At 35.9% G+C, this 16,648-nt stretch overlaps 1 protein-coding gene across 1 annotated transcript; it reads left to right on the forward strand.

The window, feature by feature from the left end:
• Positions 1-6,632: 6,632 nt before the first annotated feature.
• Positions 6,633-16,580, forward strand: pdzph1 (PDZ and pleckstrin homology domains 1). The gene is made up of 11 exons (XM_058790194.1): positions 6,633-7,176; positions 7,933-8,100; positions 8,328-8,498; positions 8,585-8,686; positions 9,898-10,008; positions 11,251-11,429; positions 11,518-11,675; positions 12,299-12,341; positions 12,512-12,698; positions 13,559-13,694; positions 14,997-16,580. Exons 1-11 carry the CDS (start codon positions 6,666-6,668, stop codon positions 15,094-15,096), a joined length of 1,866 nt encoding a protein of 621 aa, XP_058646177.1. The 5' UTR covers positions 6,633-6,665; the 3' UTR covers positions 15,097-16,580.
• Positions 16,581-16,648: the final 68 nt, after the last annotated feature.

Raw genomic sequence — 16,648 nt, forward strand, 5'->3', positions numbered from 1 at the left:
TCTAAAAATATTTAGAGATGGAATTGTTTCTAACAACATAACACTCTGCATTTCATTCCATAGCCTAGAACTCAGAGCATACTCGAGGAACAGTCAAATGTAATTTATAAGAGTTTATAGTGCTATACTTATAAGTGTAATATGATAAGAGATTGCAAGTATAAGTTGGCAGTTTACCTAATAATGCCTTGACAGTAAATAGTAGAATATGCATTTTTCTCCTTTGGTACAAGGAGGACCAGCCGACCGTTTTGTACAAAGTACAGTGATGGGAACGTGAAGATGTATTTGTCACATATCGTATTGCAGCATGATATATACTATCCAACTTCTTTAATATGGATAAGTTTGCATGCATATAAACCACATCACCATAGTCCAAAGACTGAAAGGAAACAACTTTGGATAATTCTTTTTTTTTTTTGCTTCATAAGGAAAGCACTTCTTAATACGAAAGAGAAACCCCAATTTAGGTCAAGCTTTTTTAAAAGATTTTCAATGTGAATATTAAAACCCAACCGCTCATCAAGCCATATGCCCAAGTATTTATAACTATTTACTCTTTCAATACAGTCCCCTTCCAAGGTTAGAATAGGTGGAACCATTATTTTGGTACGACAACGAGTAAAGACCATATATTTAGTTTTGTTTGCATTTAGAACCAGTTTCAGTTTTAATAATGTAAATTGTTAAATCTTGTAACAGCTCTATGGCTTGGTTCATAGACTGTGCAGCTGTATAAATAATTGTGTCATCGGCATATAAATGGAATTTAGCCGTGTTTATCTCTTGACCTAGGTCATTTATATAAAGTGAAAATAAAACAGGAGCTAAAATAGATCCCTGTGGGACTCCTTTATTTATTTTTAGGTTTGTAGAAGTAAAGTTTTCAACTGAGACACACTGCATTCTTTCTGTCAGATAATTATTGAACCAATTTAGACTCATTTTACTAAAACCCAAGCAACTGAGTCTCTGCAATAAAATAGTGTGATCTACAGAATCAAATGCTTTAGAGAGATCAACAAATAGAGCAGCACAGTACTGTTTATTATCTAAGCATGTAATGATATCATTTGTAGTCAACATAGCAGCTGTAATAGTACTGTGACCTGACCGGAAACCTGATTGAAATTCATTTAAAATATTATTTTTAATTAATAACTGTTTTACTTGGTCATTTACAAGAGATTCAAATACTTTCGCAACAACTGATAACCTTGAAATAGGTCTGTAATGATCTAATTCAAAAGGGTCACCCCCTTTTAACAAAGGGAGAACCATATATATAATGAATAACAACAACAAGTAGCCCTGATATTTTGCAGACTGAATGTATAGTTTAATGATGTTCAGTATTGTGACTATAGAATTATTTGCATTTGATTTTTTCTTTTATTATTATTATTTATTATCTTATTCCATGTATGCATACCGTAGGTGTTTTGGGGAAGATGGGGGTTGCGAATGTGGAAGGAAGATTTAAGTTTAAGCAGAATTAAGTTAAATTATTTTGTTAAAGAAATTGTCAAATTGAAGCATTTTCACTCATGTGTCATAGACATAGAGGATTTTGGGTGCCACTTAAAAAAAATTAGATTCAAAACCGTTCAATTATTCCTTGTTTAAAATGTTGTTAAATATAACAAATATATATTTAATAAATATAATTAATAAAACAAAGCTTGGCTTCCAGACCAAGGGCCATAATAACACATACGCTTCTCACATCAGTGATTATATTATTACAAATTTGTTGTGGTCAGAGAGAACCTTGCTACATTGTGACCATGTTATATGGTCACAATTTATATAGTTGAATAATTTGGCGAAAAGAGATGTTAGATGCTTTTACAAATGCAAAAAAAAAAAAAATTTTTAGATATGACTATTTATTTGTCAATTTGAAATGTGAATTATTTATTTTTGTTTTACGGAATATTGTAAATATATTTAAAATATATTTATTTTATTTATTAATTAATAAGTTAATAATTGATTGACTCATTTTATTTTTAAGTTGCACTTATTCCTCCACAATTAATAAATAAATACATGCATACATAAATAAATAAATAATTCCCTTACAAAAACTAAAGACGAAATGCTATTGGCTACCTTTCAAAAGGGTGTTTCATACACTGACACGGGGCTGAGTCTGAGAAGGATTAGTTCATTTAAGCTCCTTCTGGGCTTTATGTCAAGAATAGAACAATAAGAAGTGGAGCAGTGCTCTGATATCAGCTGCTGTTGATGCAAATACTGCCTTTACATCATTACTTCTCTAAAGGAACCTCTGCGGAAACGTGCACTGACTGCCTTAAGGTAAGAATGTACATTTGTCTGGATCCGTATAGTTCAGTTTGAATGTGTCTCTTATAGTAAGTGATTGTCATGGCAAGGTTAGGACTTTGCTGACTCTTGCGAAATTTAGCAAGGCAGACACACACATTTGTCATAGTATGTCTTGTCATCCATTAAAAATGTAAAATATCAAACCAATGCAATTAAATGAGAAAGTTCCTGAATTACGAACTAATGTTTCATTTATGGAGTGATTTTTGTTTGTTTGTTGACTGACTTGTAAACAGCATTTATGCACACAGCTTTTATGATTATATTGAGAAACCCTATGAAATATTTGGGCTTTTAAAAATTGATTTGTTAAAGGATAATTTAAAATGAAATAGTGTAAGTGTTATTAGTGTTAGTCAATGTATGAGGTGATTTGAAATAACAGTGAGCAATACTTTACAGCATTTATTCATCTAGATTCATGTTAATTTCTACAATAATAAAACATTTTCATTTTCAACATTTCAGCTTGTATGAATGACCAATAGCTTGGATTGATTCATTAATTCATAAGTTTATGAATGAACAAGAATTCACAATGAACAATTAATTATTAATGATTAATCATTTATTATTGAGCAACAACACAGAAGATGAAATTGCCCCATGTTTCTATGTTTTAGTGTACAGGGCTGTAGATGTCAGGTCATCCAGCAGAATGAGTCGGAGGAAGAGGAGGAACAGTCGCAGGAGGCGTAGCTCCAGCAGCAGTAAACGTGAGTGCTGATCTATATGTGGCTCCGGGGCCATGTGTGGAGCGTAATCCTCTAAACTCTGTCTGAGTCACGCTTAGCCCACGCCTGCAGCACAGCCCAGACACAGGTGCCTGATTAGGAGACGCCTGTTCTCACAGCACTCGCCATCACACAATCTGCTTTGAGATTTCTAAAATGACAATAAAAATGTACCAAATTATATTTGTGAATACAGAATGTAGAATGTAGCACTTGACTGTGTGTATAATATACTGTAATTGTGATATAACAGAAATCATAATACCCTTACATTGGCCCCAAAAAGCATTTGGATACTAAGCCACACATAAAAAAAAAATCATTGCATTAGGTAACAAAATATCAAACTGCAAATGAATGATACTAGAGCTCTTCACAATGACATCCAGACGTCGAGACAAGTGTGGCTTAAGTGTCTGAATACTACTCCACCTGGTTTAGCAACACGGACGTAAGACTTCTGATTTATTGACCGCTATAAGATAATAACTAGCAGAATAATAAAGTGCAGGTAAAACTAGTTGTGCTACAAACCAGTGTGTTTATGATTATGATAATAAACGGAAATAATATGATAACAAATACCCGTTTTCAATATCAAGTAGCCAGACCTGGGTAGATTACTTATAAATTGTAATTCGTTACTGATTCCAAATTACATGACAAAAAGTGTAGTTAGTAACGTAATCCATCACATTACACATTTTAGGTAATATAATCAGACTGCTTTCTGATTACTTTTGATCCAACTCGTTTATCACATTGATTTAAATAGGACAATCTCGTACCATTTTGGTATAAAAATACAAAAAGAAAGAAAATACATTTGATTCGTTGTTATTAACAGCATGAAAAGCATTAAACATTATATTACGTCAAGGTTTCCCAAACTGGGGCTCATGAAGGAACAGCAGAGGTTTCATGAGTTTAATAAAAGCAACAGTCAAACTAAAACACTTACTAAAACTGATGAATTTTTTTATTGTTTACCTGCATGTCATGTGACTGTTAACCAATGTCAGAGAACCGTGAACATGCAAATGTGTTACTTAGTTATTAACTTATTACCTTAAAATCTTAGAGGGGACTTCAAGTAAATATATTACGTGACAGAGGTTCAGCTGACAAAACAATACAATAAAATTGGGGAATCCCTGCATTACATGTAAACAAAAAATAATGTGAATTTGTGATGTGTTTGAAAGACAGAAGCTTTCCAAAGCATAGAGTGATAATTCAGATAAACATTAATGTGTTCATGATGCAATGTTGAAACGCAAAGAAAACATTTCTTAAAATTGATTTCTGTGAATCAATCCTGTGGTCAAATGCTGTGTAGCCTCTCGATTTTCTGTGTAATTACAGCCATCTGACTAGTGACTGGTCTTTGTGTGAATGTCCACAAAACTGGAAATCTTTCTGAGTATATATAAACAGTAGGTTATTTTACAAAGGAACATTTAAAAGATGAAAACTCAATCAATTATGAATAGTTTATTGCTACTGTGTGAATAGGTATTCATGTAATCAACAAAAAGTAACCGTATATGATTATGAATAATTGAAAAAAAAAAAAATCAAATTACAAGTACTTAATTTTTGGAATATGATTACGTAATCCAGATTACATAGCAAGCAGCATAACTAACTGGACACCAGAAGCCTCACACATTCAAGTTACAAATAGCTGCGTAGGTCTTACATTAAAAATAAGGTGGATTTGCCTATATTTCCTTGATAGGTTAAGCAACTTTATGATTGCTAAAATTAAGCTTTTTTGGGTTTATACTAAGTACTCTGTTACAAATAAGACTGAAGAAAGATATGTGCAATGCAATGCATCTAAACCTCTTTTCTTTTTGTACAGAATGCATCTCTCCATATAATTTTCAAAAACACACTATGGTGGACACTGTGGAAGATGCAGAGAAGGGAGAAACTGACTCTTTCTGTAAAGAGCATGAACTGTCTGAAGACGAGAAGGAGACGGAGACGGAGACCACAGAGAAAGAAAACAGATCTGGGAGTAGCGAAGATTTCTTTCAGGACAAAAAGAAAAACGACAGACAAAAGCCAAACTCAGAACCGGTAGACAGGGGTCCAGGGTTAAAAATCACACATTCTGTGACCATCGATAATTTTGGACTGTCTTCTCCGAGACTTGTGTTCGAACAATGCCATGAAGCAACGGTCAATAGTGTGATAGCAGTCACAATCACTGAGGTCAAGTGCATGAGCCCAAATATGAAGCTTGAGATCAATGAAGTCGTGACATCAGATGATTCAAATATCAAGGCAACCTTTATCATTCAAAACCACAGAGACAAAAGAGAAGAGGCTCCTTTTAGAACTGAAAAACATCAAACTCAAAAAAACACCCACGTCTACTCATGGAACCAACATGGAGCAGATTACAAACAAAACAATAGTGAGAATATCAGCTACAAGATTAGCATTGCAGAGCTGAATTCAGAGTCATCACATGCTTCCAAGAGTCAGAGCTCGTGGGACGATCCCGAAGAAATGGCTTGCTGTAAAAGCTGCTGTAAAAACAACTACCGCTGGGGAAACACAGGTGGCCAGACAGACACAGATTTCACACTGGTTGATGGATCCTCACGTGGTTCATCACCCTCTGATTTCTGGCAACATCCGAAACAGCGCTCACTGCCCAGCAGTCTCAGTAACGAGGCATTATGGGATATCCCTCCCCCTGATGAATTTGCTGATGGGAAGAGGAATGCACTGGATTTCCTTGCAGAAAATGTTGCATCTTGTCAGATCAGTCCCAGAGAAAGATTCGCTGACCACAACACTAATTGCATGCAGACATCATCTGAGGTTACCTTGTGCAAAGAGTTCATGCGCCAGAATACACTGGACAACAGGACAAACGAACCCAGGTGCGAGTCCTCGAGTCCTCAGGAGCATTTATTCACGAATCCCAGAGCTTCAATAAACAGATCTTCTTTCACTAAAAACTTCATCGACAATCATGAAAGGAAAGCGCGCTTGCGCAACAACAGCATCTCCATCCTAGAAAGCAAAACTCATACTGCAGGCTACATGGACATACCAACCAAAAGACGAAAGACGTACCCGGGAGTGACATATCAAATGAGTCAAGCCAGAGACAGCATTCCCTCATACAGAGAGTCGTTTTCCTCTGGCACACTGTCGTATTTCATGCAGTCGCTTCCCTCTCAGGCAGAGAGGATGGGTAGATTTTACGGAGAAGACGAAAGACTTCATCCGCTTGGGAGCCGCAAATCTTCCAGCAGCAGCAGCTATAGACCAAGCTCCAGCTCCACAACAGGTCCCGACTCTTGTATTCCCAAATTTAAAGCTTACAGCTCAACGAAGAACCCCTTCTATCCATCCAGGTCTGATGAGAGCCCAGAAGAAGTCTTCTTTAGACGCGAACAATATCAGGAGCCAGCAGAGCTGGATGAGATGGAGCAACCGAGTTCTGGTTTGATGATCGTTGATGGTGCGCCTGAGCTGAATGAAGTCAATGAAAGTGGCTTTGACGAGGAGATGGTGGAGCTGGATGAGTCCATTTCTCCAGGTGACACCATGGAGAGACATCAAAGGGAGCTTCTTATTCATGTCATCCCTCCTTCCCTGTGCAACTCTGAGGAACATATCGACGAAGGATTACCCAACGGTGTCAAGCATAACACGTGTGACAGAGGCGAAGCCGACGCTCCGAAGAAACGAAGAGGTTCAGTAATGACAATAATCACTGGGGACTGTGAGCAGAGATTTCTGCAGGGCAACCATGTCTTCTCTTTTGATGAGGAGCATCAGATAGATGCTTTGAGCCCTGTGAGTGAGTCTCCTAGTGCGTCTCCAACAGAGGACCTCGCCAGCATCAGAGAAGCGGTGGAGGAGCTCCAGGATTCCTCACAAGCACGAAAAACCACAACCTCTGCGAACAGTAAACTAATCTTACATGTGGATGCGTCCGCTCAACAGCCTGGAGAAGTGCAACCAAATGAACTCCTGGATAAAATAAGCACAGATGTCTATGGGACAAACAAACTTTATAAAAATGACTTGTCTGAACGGCAAAGTGCCTCAAAAAGTAAGCACTGAAATATTTTACAGTATGCTTTCAGAAAAGTGGTTTTCACTGGCGGGTCACAACTTCCTTAAAACTCTGAATGCTGGAGAGATCGAAACTGAAAATATTCACTCTCTTAACGGACTCAAACAGTTTCACTCTCTCTCTCGCTCATGTTTCAATTATGATATTGTGGTTTTCTGATTACAGTTTAAATAAATAAGTAAATGTTCAATGTTTACGTTAATATTAAGTGACACATTTAAGACACAATAGTGTTGATATCAACTGTTTTTGCTCTGTTCTGCCAATGAAAAAGTCACGTCCTTTCTGAATGAATCGGTTGAGTCAATGATTCAAAGACCCATTCATAAAGTGACTTGCTTTGAATGAATCGTTTAAATTATTTTAATGAGTCGTATTGAATCATTGAATGAATGAATCAGTGACACACTAATTAAGACAGTGACTTGCCGTCACCTACTGGCGGTTTTACTTCATATTTAAAGTTTACGTTCATTTAAAAAATGGTAAGAATTTACATGAAAGGGGACAAACGCATTTAAAAACCAAAGTTTAGTCATTTAGAAACCAAAATGGTCATTTTAATAATTTTGCAGATTGTTTTACCAATGTCTAGATTTCTTTTAGACAGTTATTTTGTAGGATCACTAAATTTGGATCTGTGTTGTTAGGTCACCAATCTGTGCCCTGAAGCTGAAAATGAATAATTGACTAATCAGGCCTATTGATTTTTGTGTATTTTATCATTCATAGATTCATTAGAGGTCAAAGAGCACCTCAGGCCTCCAACAGACTCCATTCATAAAGATTCAGAGGAGCATTCAGACCACTGGGCAAGAAGACGCAAGCTCTTCAAGGAGAGCAAACAGCGCAGTTCTGCAGGAGGAAGCTCTATAACTAGCAATATCACAGAGGAATCAGGTATTCACTTACATATACGCTCAACGCATGTGCCATGTGTCGATTGTCTGATTGGTTTCGAAGGAAGTACTGATTGATACCCCAGATTTCTGGTATCATATATTTGGTAGTTTGGTACTTGTATTAAGAAAGTTGTTGTGAAAATTACTATTGACTGTCAAACTGTAGGCTACAGTAGGTAGAATGTTTTTAATTTTAAAGATTGTCTTCTTTTTTTCGTTATTAAGACACATTGAACTCTGAGGACACTCGTTCAGTGGACATGTCAATGCGGGATATTGAAGACAGAGGCTTTTACACAGAAACCTTTCACTCAGTATCATGGATATACCATGGAGATGAAGTTAGCCAGAATGAAAGTGCACACTGTCTCAGCAGCTGTACTCGACCAGCAGCAAGTGGGTTCATGGCATTCTCGGATGAATATAGGCTAGAGCTGGCTGTTTATGATTTGCGGTGTTTAAAGATGCATTATATGTTTCAGTTCGTGAGCGGACAGTGAAAATCAGCAAAGGCATGGGCGAGTATCCCTGGGGCTTCAGGATTCAGTTCTCCAAACCCATCGTGGTTACTGAGGTGGACACAAGTAAGTTATTATCAAAGATACATATCTGGTGCAAAGTAGAAGAATGAGAAACTCACTAGTTAAAAAAATAATAGCTTGAAGGCATTGTTCCTGTTCACACCAAATAGAGAGAGGGATTAGGAGAAGCCCACACCACAACTATAACTATAACGACACAATATCGCTGAAATCAGAATGTGTTTTCCAGCTGATGAACAACATGATAACAACATTTGGAGCCAATCAGAATCCATCCTGCTTTAAAGCGCTCAAGCTTTTAAAGAGACAGACAGCAAAACTGCAACCTGTAGCGCGATGACAAACTGGAGAAGATCCACTACATAGTGGATATTTTAACACACGTGCATTTTACTGTATGTTTTAAATAGGTCATTAAAGTCTAAACATGCCTTTGTGCAATGAGCTATACATAACTCAATAATTATTTAAAATTTTAATTATTTGATGAATCTGCATGACATTTTTTGCAACTTTGACAGTGTATGTTACTGGTTAAGTAAGAGTTAACCGTTTAATTTGATGTCTATGTCTGTAAATTCACGAGTAGCCATAGGTTTTTCTTCCTACTGGCAACTTCAAAGCTGTGAAATACTGAATATGCATTTTAGTTAAATTATCATTATCTTTATTGTTAATAATCTTTGTGACCATTAAATCACCGTAGATTACAGTGTCAGCCAAATGCATAAAAGAAAATGCACTAGATTTTCATGAGATTACTTTGCTTAAAAAAAAAAAAAGCTGTTGTGGTTGTAGTACTGAAACTATGCCAAATTAGCCACAAATTCATGACTAAACAGTCAACACATTTACAGTACATTTGGTAGCACTTACATTACATATGGTCAGTAAATTCATATGAATTTGTACAGTCTCATTTGTGTATTTCATGTGATCTGCTAGGTTTAGGAGTAGAGCTTCATTCTTACGTTTTTATATAAATTGTATGTCTCTACAAATCACGCAAATTCATACCAAACCACAGATTTGTAAAAAAGTCACATTTTCTTGAGATCGGGTGATCTCGGACAGCTCTACTACTATCCTTTAATCACATGGATTCGTTTTAAAATCTACCATGAGCAGATGGACAATGCAAGAATAGATGCCAAATTTAATGCTAACTCATTGTAAATTCTAGTAGTTAAGAGTGCGCTGTTCGTGGGCCATGCTCCTCAGATGTTGAGAGCTGCTGGTGTGCTGTGTTTCAGATGGAGCAGCGGAGGAGGCAGGCCTGCAGGTTGGAGACTATGTGCTGGCGGTAAACGGCACCGATGTCACTATGGTGCCACACTCAGAAGCGGCTGAACTCGCACGGCAAGGTAGGGTGGACACTCAGACAACATTATTACTGCATTTCTCATTGTCAAGGTTTGGATATTTTGAGGTGATTTTAGATTTGGGTTTGTTGGTTGCATTCCCGGCGTTCTCTGTAACCAGTTACTGTACATTGACTAGTAGTTTGACATAGTTGCAGTGTTGGCAAGCAACTAGTTACATGTAACTAAATTATGTAATTTAATTACAAAATAATAAGGTTACACTTTATTTTAAGGTTGTTACAGTGTAATTATACATTTAGGTACTGAGTAATATTAATGAACAACATGTACTTACTATATGGTTAGGGTTAGGGTTACTTGCATGTAATTATGCATAATTTATTGTTATTATAATAGTAAGTACATGTAACATGTGTAACAAGGACACCTTAAAATAAAGTGTTACCCAAAATAAATGTAATTGTAATCAGTTACAGTTACAGAGAATGTAATTGCATTAAAGTACAGTTTCTTATGAAAATGTTAACGATTACAAAGAGGGTTACATCTGAATATTTTCACACATCCACATACAATTCATTTTTTTCATAACGCATTGACTGCTCTAAAATATGAGACACCAATGCTTCAGGAGTTTAGGACACAGAATAGGACACGTGCTTCTTTGATAACTATTTTATCTCCTATTTGGGTTTATGTTTATGCTTTATTTTTTTTTAAGATTAACTGTTTTTTCCAAGCTATTGTTAGATGCCAGTGTTTCCTGTCATAGCTATGCAAGATTTGATTTGCAAAAACTGTATCATAACTACTAAACTATTTCTTGTTATGATTTTAAATCTCTATTTAACCTCAGAATGACTGATTTTGTGGTGGCTGTGCTTTAAAATTAAATTTTTATAATCTTAATTCAAGTGATGAAGTATTTCGAAAGTGACAGTAATCCTACTGAATACTACTGTAAGGTTAACCCTGCCTGGTTTACATGTTTGAAAATTATTAACAGTTGAAAACATTAGAAATGTAGGGAAGTAATTAAAAGTAATCAGTTACATTACTTGAATAAAGGAATTAAAATAGTTACTACTTATTACATTTGAAATAGGGTATCTTGTAATCTGTAACCTATTACATTTCCAAAGTAACCTTCCCAACACTGCATAGTTGCAATGCTATTTATAGTGGACTATCAAAATAAAGCCTTACTGGTGCTATTGCATAACTTTGTGAAATCATTTTGTGTCTAATTGTGTTGTGTGATTTCTGGTTCGAATAATAAAGGCCCAGATATTTTGACTCTGACCATTGGCTCGGATATCGGTCGAATGCCGAACACTCCTCGACCGGCGTGCAGAGGTTACTTGCACAAGCGAACTCAGTCCAGTTTGCTGAAGGGCTGGAGAAAGAGGTGGTTTGTGCTCAGACACGACTGCTGCCTCTATTACTACAGAAACAAGCGTGTGAGTGCAGTTTTCTGTTTCATCCTGACAGATGCACCTGTAAAATCTGAATGTGCAGTGCCATATAAACTTGGTTTCTCGCTGACAGGATGAAGGGAAGAGCCGAGCTCTGTCTGTGGTGAGTCTGGAAGGGGCGCTGGTGGAGGCCGACAGCAGTTTAGGAAAGCCGTTTGTGTTCAGATGCTGCCCTGTGTCTGGGAACCGAGTTTACTCCCTGTGTGCCACATCAAACCAAGAGATGAAGAGGTGAGAACATACAGTCCTTTTATAAAAGGAGAGATTTCTTAAAAGTAGTCAGACTGTGTGCCACTTCAGCTGCACTGTAAAAAAAAAAAGTTGAGCCAACTTAAATTTTTTAAGGCAACCAGCTTCAGCAGCTGAGCACAGCTGAGGCTGGTTGCCTTAATATTTTAAGTTGGCTCAACGTTTTTTTTTTTTACAGTGTAGTTGGTGGATTGTCTGACTAGTATGGCTTGTAGTTTGTACTGATTGGTTGTAAACTGAAACTAGTGTTGTGATGTGCAGCGCTTGACACAGTGTTCTTCATCATCTGCAATCATCTACAATCATCCTCCAGCTTCACATAAAGTAGGGGTGGTACTTGAAGGTGGTCCTGAGAGAAAATACTTGTTAGGAATCAGGATTCGCAGTGTAGCTTGTCACATAAGTGTTTCAAAGTAGCTTCCCCAACACTGAAAGGAATTAAGCTCATAGAGCCTTTCCCATGTAACAAGACTTAAGGTTGCTGTTTGCATCGTGCATCCAGCTTGTTTCAGAGGGACTGCCAATACTATAAGGCGATTAATAACTTACATACCAAAAACCCATCTGGTAAAAACAAATAACATGAGTTTGTAATTGTTTCTCAGGTGGCTGGAGGCTATGGGCAGAGCAGTTCATCCTATTACACAGGTAACTTCCTAATCATTTGTGCTTGCATTATTTGCTGTGGCATCATTACACATGCCCAAAATAGGGTATTTTGTTCCAAATTTTAGCTCTATTAATGCAAATTGGCTAAAAAACGAATGATGTTGTTGTGGTAATACTCATAATGCTAATGATGGTGCTTGTTGAGGCAGAATCACGTGTGGGTGGACGTGACTCGACACAACTCAAACCTGCCCCCTCTGGCAGTGAAGAACCCAGAATGCCTTGGGCTACTGCACCTGCTGGACAAGAGCAAGGACTCATGGGCGCAGCACTACTGTGTGCTGAAAGACGGATGCCTCTATTTCTACTCCAGCATTCGATCAACCTGCGCAATAGGTACGTCTGTTACAGTGCAACTGCTGGAATGCTTCACAATTATGATATGTTTATGATTATTGATATTTCCCACTGAGACACTACAGCAAATCATAGAAACAACTGACTTAAAACCATTTTTCTTTGGTGGTGAGAATACTAATGGCCTAAGACCTCATATATACTCTACTGGATGAACAGGCAAAAAGTCCCACAGAAGCACTCCAAATCTTGTGGAAAGCCTTCCCAGAAAAGTAGAAGTGTTATAGCTGCAAAAGGAGGGACTAACTCCGTATGAATGTCTCTGTATTTAGAATGCATTGTCATTAAAGTACCTGATGGTCAGGTGTCCCAGTACTCTTGTGCTAATAGTGTATCAGACATACAGTATAGGTTTATTTTAGTGCTGTCAAATGATTAATCGCAATTAATTGCATCCAAAATAAAAGTTTTTGTTTAAATAATATATGTGTGTGTAGTGTGTATATTTATTATGTATATATAAATACACACACATACAGCATATATTTTGAAAATATTTACTTGTATTTATGAGTATATATTTATATTCATATAAATTATATCATATATAAATATATTTAATATATAAACGAAACATATTTTTCTTAAATATATACATGCATGTGTGTGTACTTAATTTAGTATATATACATAATAAATAGCCTATACACACTACACACACATATTATTATGTAAACAAAAACTTTTACTTTGGATGCGATTAATCGCGATTAATCGTTGGACAGCACTAGTTTATTTATGTTCTTTCATGCAAATGTTTTCAGTTTTTCTTTCTAGTATCGCTATAGCTTGCTTTGCTGTGACAGCTAATACAGTAGCTCTCATTCGTCTTGTTGCAGGAGGAATCTACCTGCACGGCTACACAGTGAGGGATCAGACAGTGGGATCCAAAAGATCTGCTATTGAGCTCAGACCTCCGTCTGAAGAGTTTAAAGTGTTCTACCTCTGTGCAGAGAATGCAAACGAGAACAAACGGTAATTAAATTGATATTGAATAATGTTCAATCATGCTTTTTAAAACATTCAGTATATGCATTAAATCCATTTCATAATGCTAGTCTAGACTGCTTGCACAAAAAGAGTAACGATTTTAGCAGTATTATTTTACAATTAAACTTTTCGAACTTTTTTTTTTTTATCAGTCTACAAAACGGCTCAATGAAAAAATATATTAAAGGAATAGTTCACCCAAAAATGAAAATTTTGTCATCATTTGCTCGCCCTCATGTCGTTCCAAACCCGTATGAGTTTCTTTCTTATGTTGAACATAAAGAAGATATTTTGAAGAATGCTGGTAATCAAGCAGTTGACTTCTATAATATTTCTTTCCCTACTATGGAAGTCAATGGTGGCCAACAACTGTTTGGTTCTTTAAAATTCTACAGAATATCTCATTTTGTGTTCAACATAAGAAACCTGTACAGTAAATGATGACAAAATTTTCATTTTTGGGTGAACTATTCCTTTAACCAAACAGTACTATGTTTTATTGTTTATTGCAAGGAACAAACCTAGCTGTTAACAAGAGTGCATTTCTTTTGAACACATAAAATCAAAAGATTTAACCTCAGCTCTTACCAGTTCCAGTTTTATTTTTCATACAGATTGATGTTTGAGTCATTCAGTGGTCTGCTGACAATGTCTCGTCATATCATATTCATTCATTTTAGTTAACTGTACTTTGACTAATTTTAGTTGACAAAAACAACACTTTTAAATTTTGAATAGAATATATATATATATTTTTAAATAAATAAAAAAGTATGTTTGTGAACATGTCAAGTCCTATATTTTAAGTGCATTTTAAGCACAAGTTTAGAGCATTGTTAATATCTTTAATTTTTTAATTTTTATATCATTTTCATCAACCATATTATGATATTTTAATAGGTGCTAAATTTTCAAGTGCATTTTTATCTTAAATTCAATCAATTTCAAGTTTGAATAATTTGACAGCCAAAGTATTTTGTAAATGACGGGTTTTTTGTATTTTGTATTTTGTAAATGACGGTTCACACTGTTGTTTATCAAGGTGGGTGAAGTTTCAAAAACTACACAGGTGTTGAAATGTGATTGCAGGTGGTGCTATGTTAATCTGCACGTGGACTTGATCTTTATAAACATTTTTGAATCTTTTGAGAATCCTGTTGTCCATGATACAAAAAAAAAAGTGTGCATTTTTGTATGCAAATCTTAATTTCTTAATTTCTAAGGCATTAGGCAGCACATGGGTAAAACGGCAGGAATTAACATCATCCTTTTCTCTTCTGTTTTCAGATGGATTAGTGCAATAAAATCATCTACAGCAAAATGGCTGCCATTGCATCAGGCGATTCAGGACTACATGGGTCGCCCATCCGAGGAAACAAGAATGTGAACAAGACCAATTACAGGACAGTCTGGCGTTTCTCAACAAGCACAACCGTGTTCAAACTAAAACATCAGGATCTCCTCATTTTCTCTTAAAATCAGATCTGTGAATATTGTGCACAATAACAACTTAAGTTACCGAACTGTAACTTAGAGTTCATCAGAAGACTTCAGGCTAGTTTAATCATGATAGATTAGTAGTTTGGGTCGCTTTGTCCTCAAAAGTGACCAGGTTGATGATGGTGAAGCTCTTATGCCTAAATGGCTCAAATGCACAGCCTTACAGATGCATGACGCCAAATTAGCATCGAGTATAATATCAGAAAGCTTAGCTGTACAGTGCTAAAACTTGTAATCAGATCAGATTTTGATAAACGTCTATGTTGAACTAATCTTGAGATTGGCTTTGAAGTGCATTTGCTTATTTACCTAAACTAAACGACAAATTGATAATTGAGCGTTATGAACACAAATAAATAGAACAATTTAACAAACTGAAACTATAAAGATCAAATCATCTAGTGTAAATATTCATGATGAAACCTAAAATAACTCTATATATAATATTCAAGTGCTTTTTTTTTTTTAAATGCAGCAGCAGCAAGTGCATGAAGTTGTCATGGCAACCTGTGCAGTGACGGCAGCTGGAAGCATAGGAATATAAGTAGAAACCTCAGAGTTACACCAAACTCTTTTCTATTATTCTCTCACGCTTTCATTTTAAATGATGATTGTTTTAGGTCCACTTAACCGTTCGGATGTTGCATGTTTCTTTGCATTCAGAGGAGAGATTAAGAAAGAAGGATGGCATGCATTTCTGTAAACCTGTTTGTGAATTCTTATGATGTTTTCCATTTTCAGCATTCGCTAATTATGTAAAGACACTGCCACTGTTATTGTATATAACACACATTTTCTTTAAGGCCAGTTCCTTCAAACCTTTAGTCCTCTTTAGATAGGATGCAGTGAAGTATCTTAATTCTTGGTTTAGCTCATTTATACATTTGACGGCAATATTATGACTTTTGCTATTCTTTGTATAACTAATGATACATATATGTTTTTTTGTATTAATATTTTTATTAGTATTGGAAGATCTTCCAGTTTACACTTTGATAAGTTTTTTTTTTTTTTTTTTTACAACCTAAGGGAGTATTTATACTTGGTCACTTCATTCATCTTAATTCATTACATTAATCATTCATTTATGTGGCCTGAACAATGCGTTTCAGATTGCATTCACCTAATGACTGGATAGCTATTTGATCAGTAAAACACATGTAGTGACCAAGTGTAAATATCCTCTAATGATTTCCCTAGAATTTGATGTAGTCTGTTCATTTAAGTGCTTGTATTGCATGTAAATAGCCAAGGAAGCTTGCCAAAATACAGACTTGCATTATGTTCTACCTCACATAAGCTGTTCTTGTGCTATGAGTTTCATGATTACAGTTTTCTGAAATAGTCTGACTGGTCACATGGTGTCACCGAGTGGTAAAATACACTATACTATACAGTATATTTTCAATTAATTTGTATAATTTACAGTAATTGAATTA

The sequence above is a fragment of the Onychostoma macrolepis genome, chromosome 10, assembly GCF_012432095.1.
Source record: "Onychostoma macrolepis isolate SWU-2019 chromosome 10, ASM1243209v1, whole genome shotgun sequence".
NCBI classification, from domain to species: Eukaryota; Metazoa; Chordata; class Actinopteri; order Cypriniformes; family Cyprinidae; genus Onychostoma; species Onychostoma macrolepis.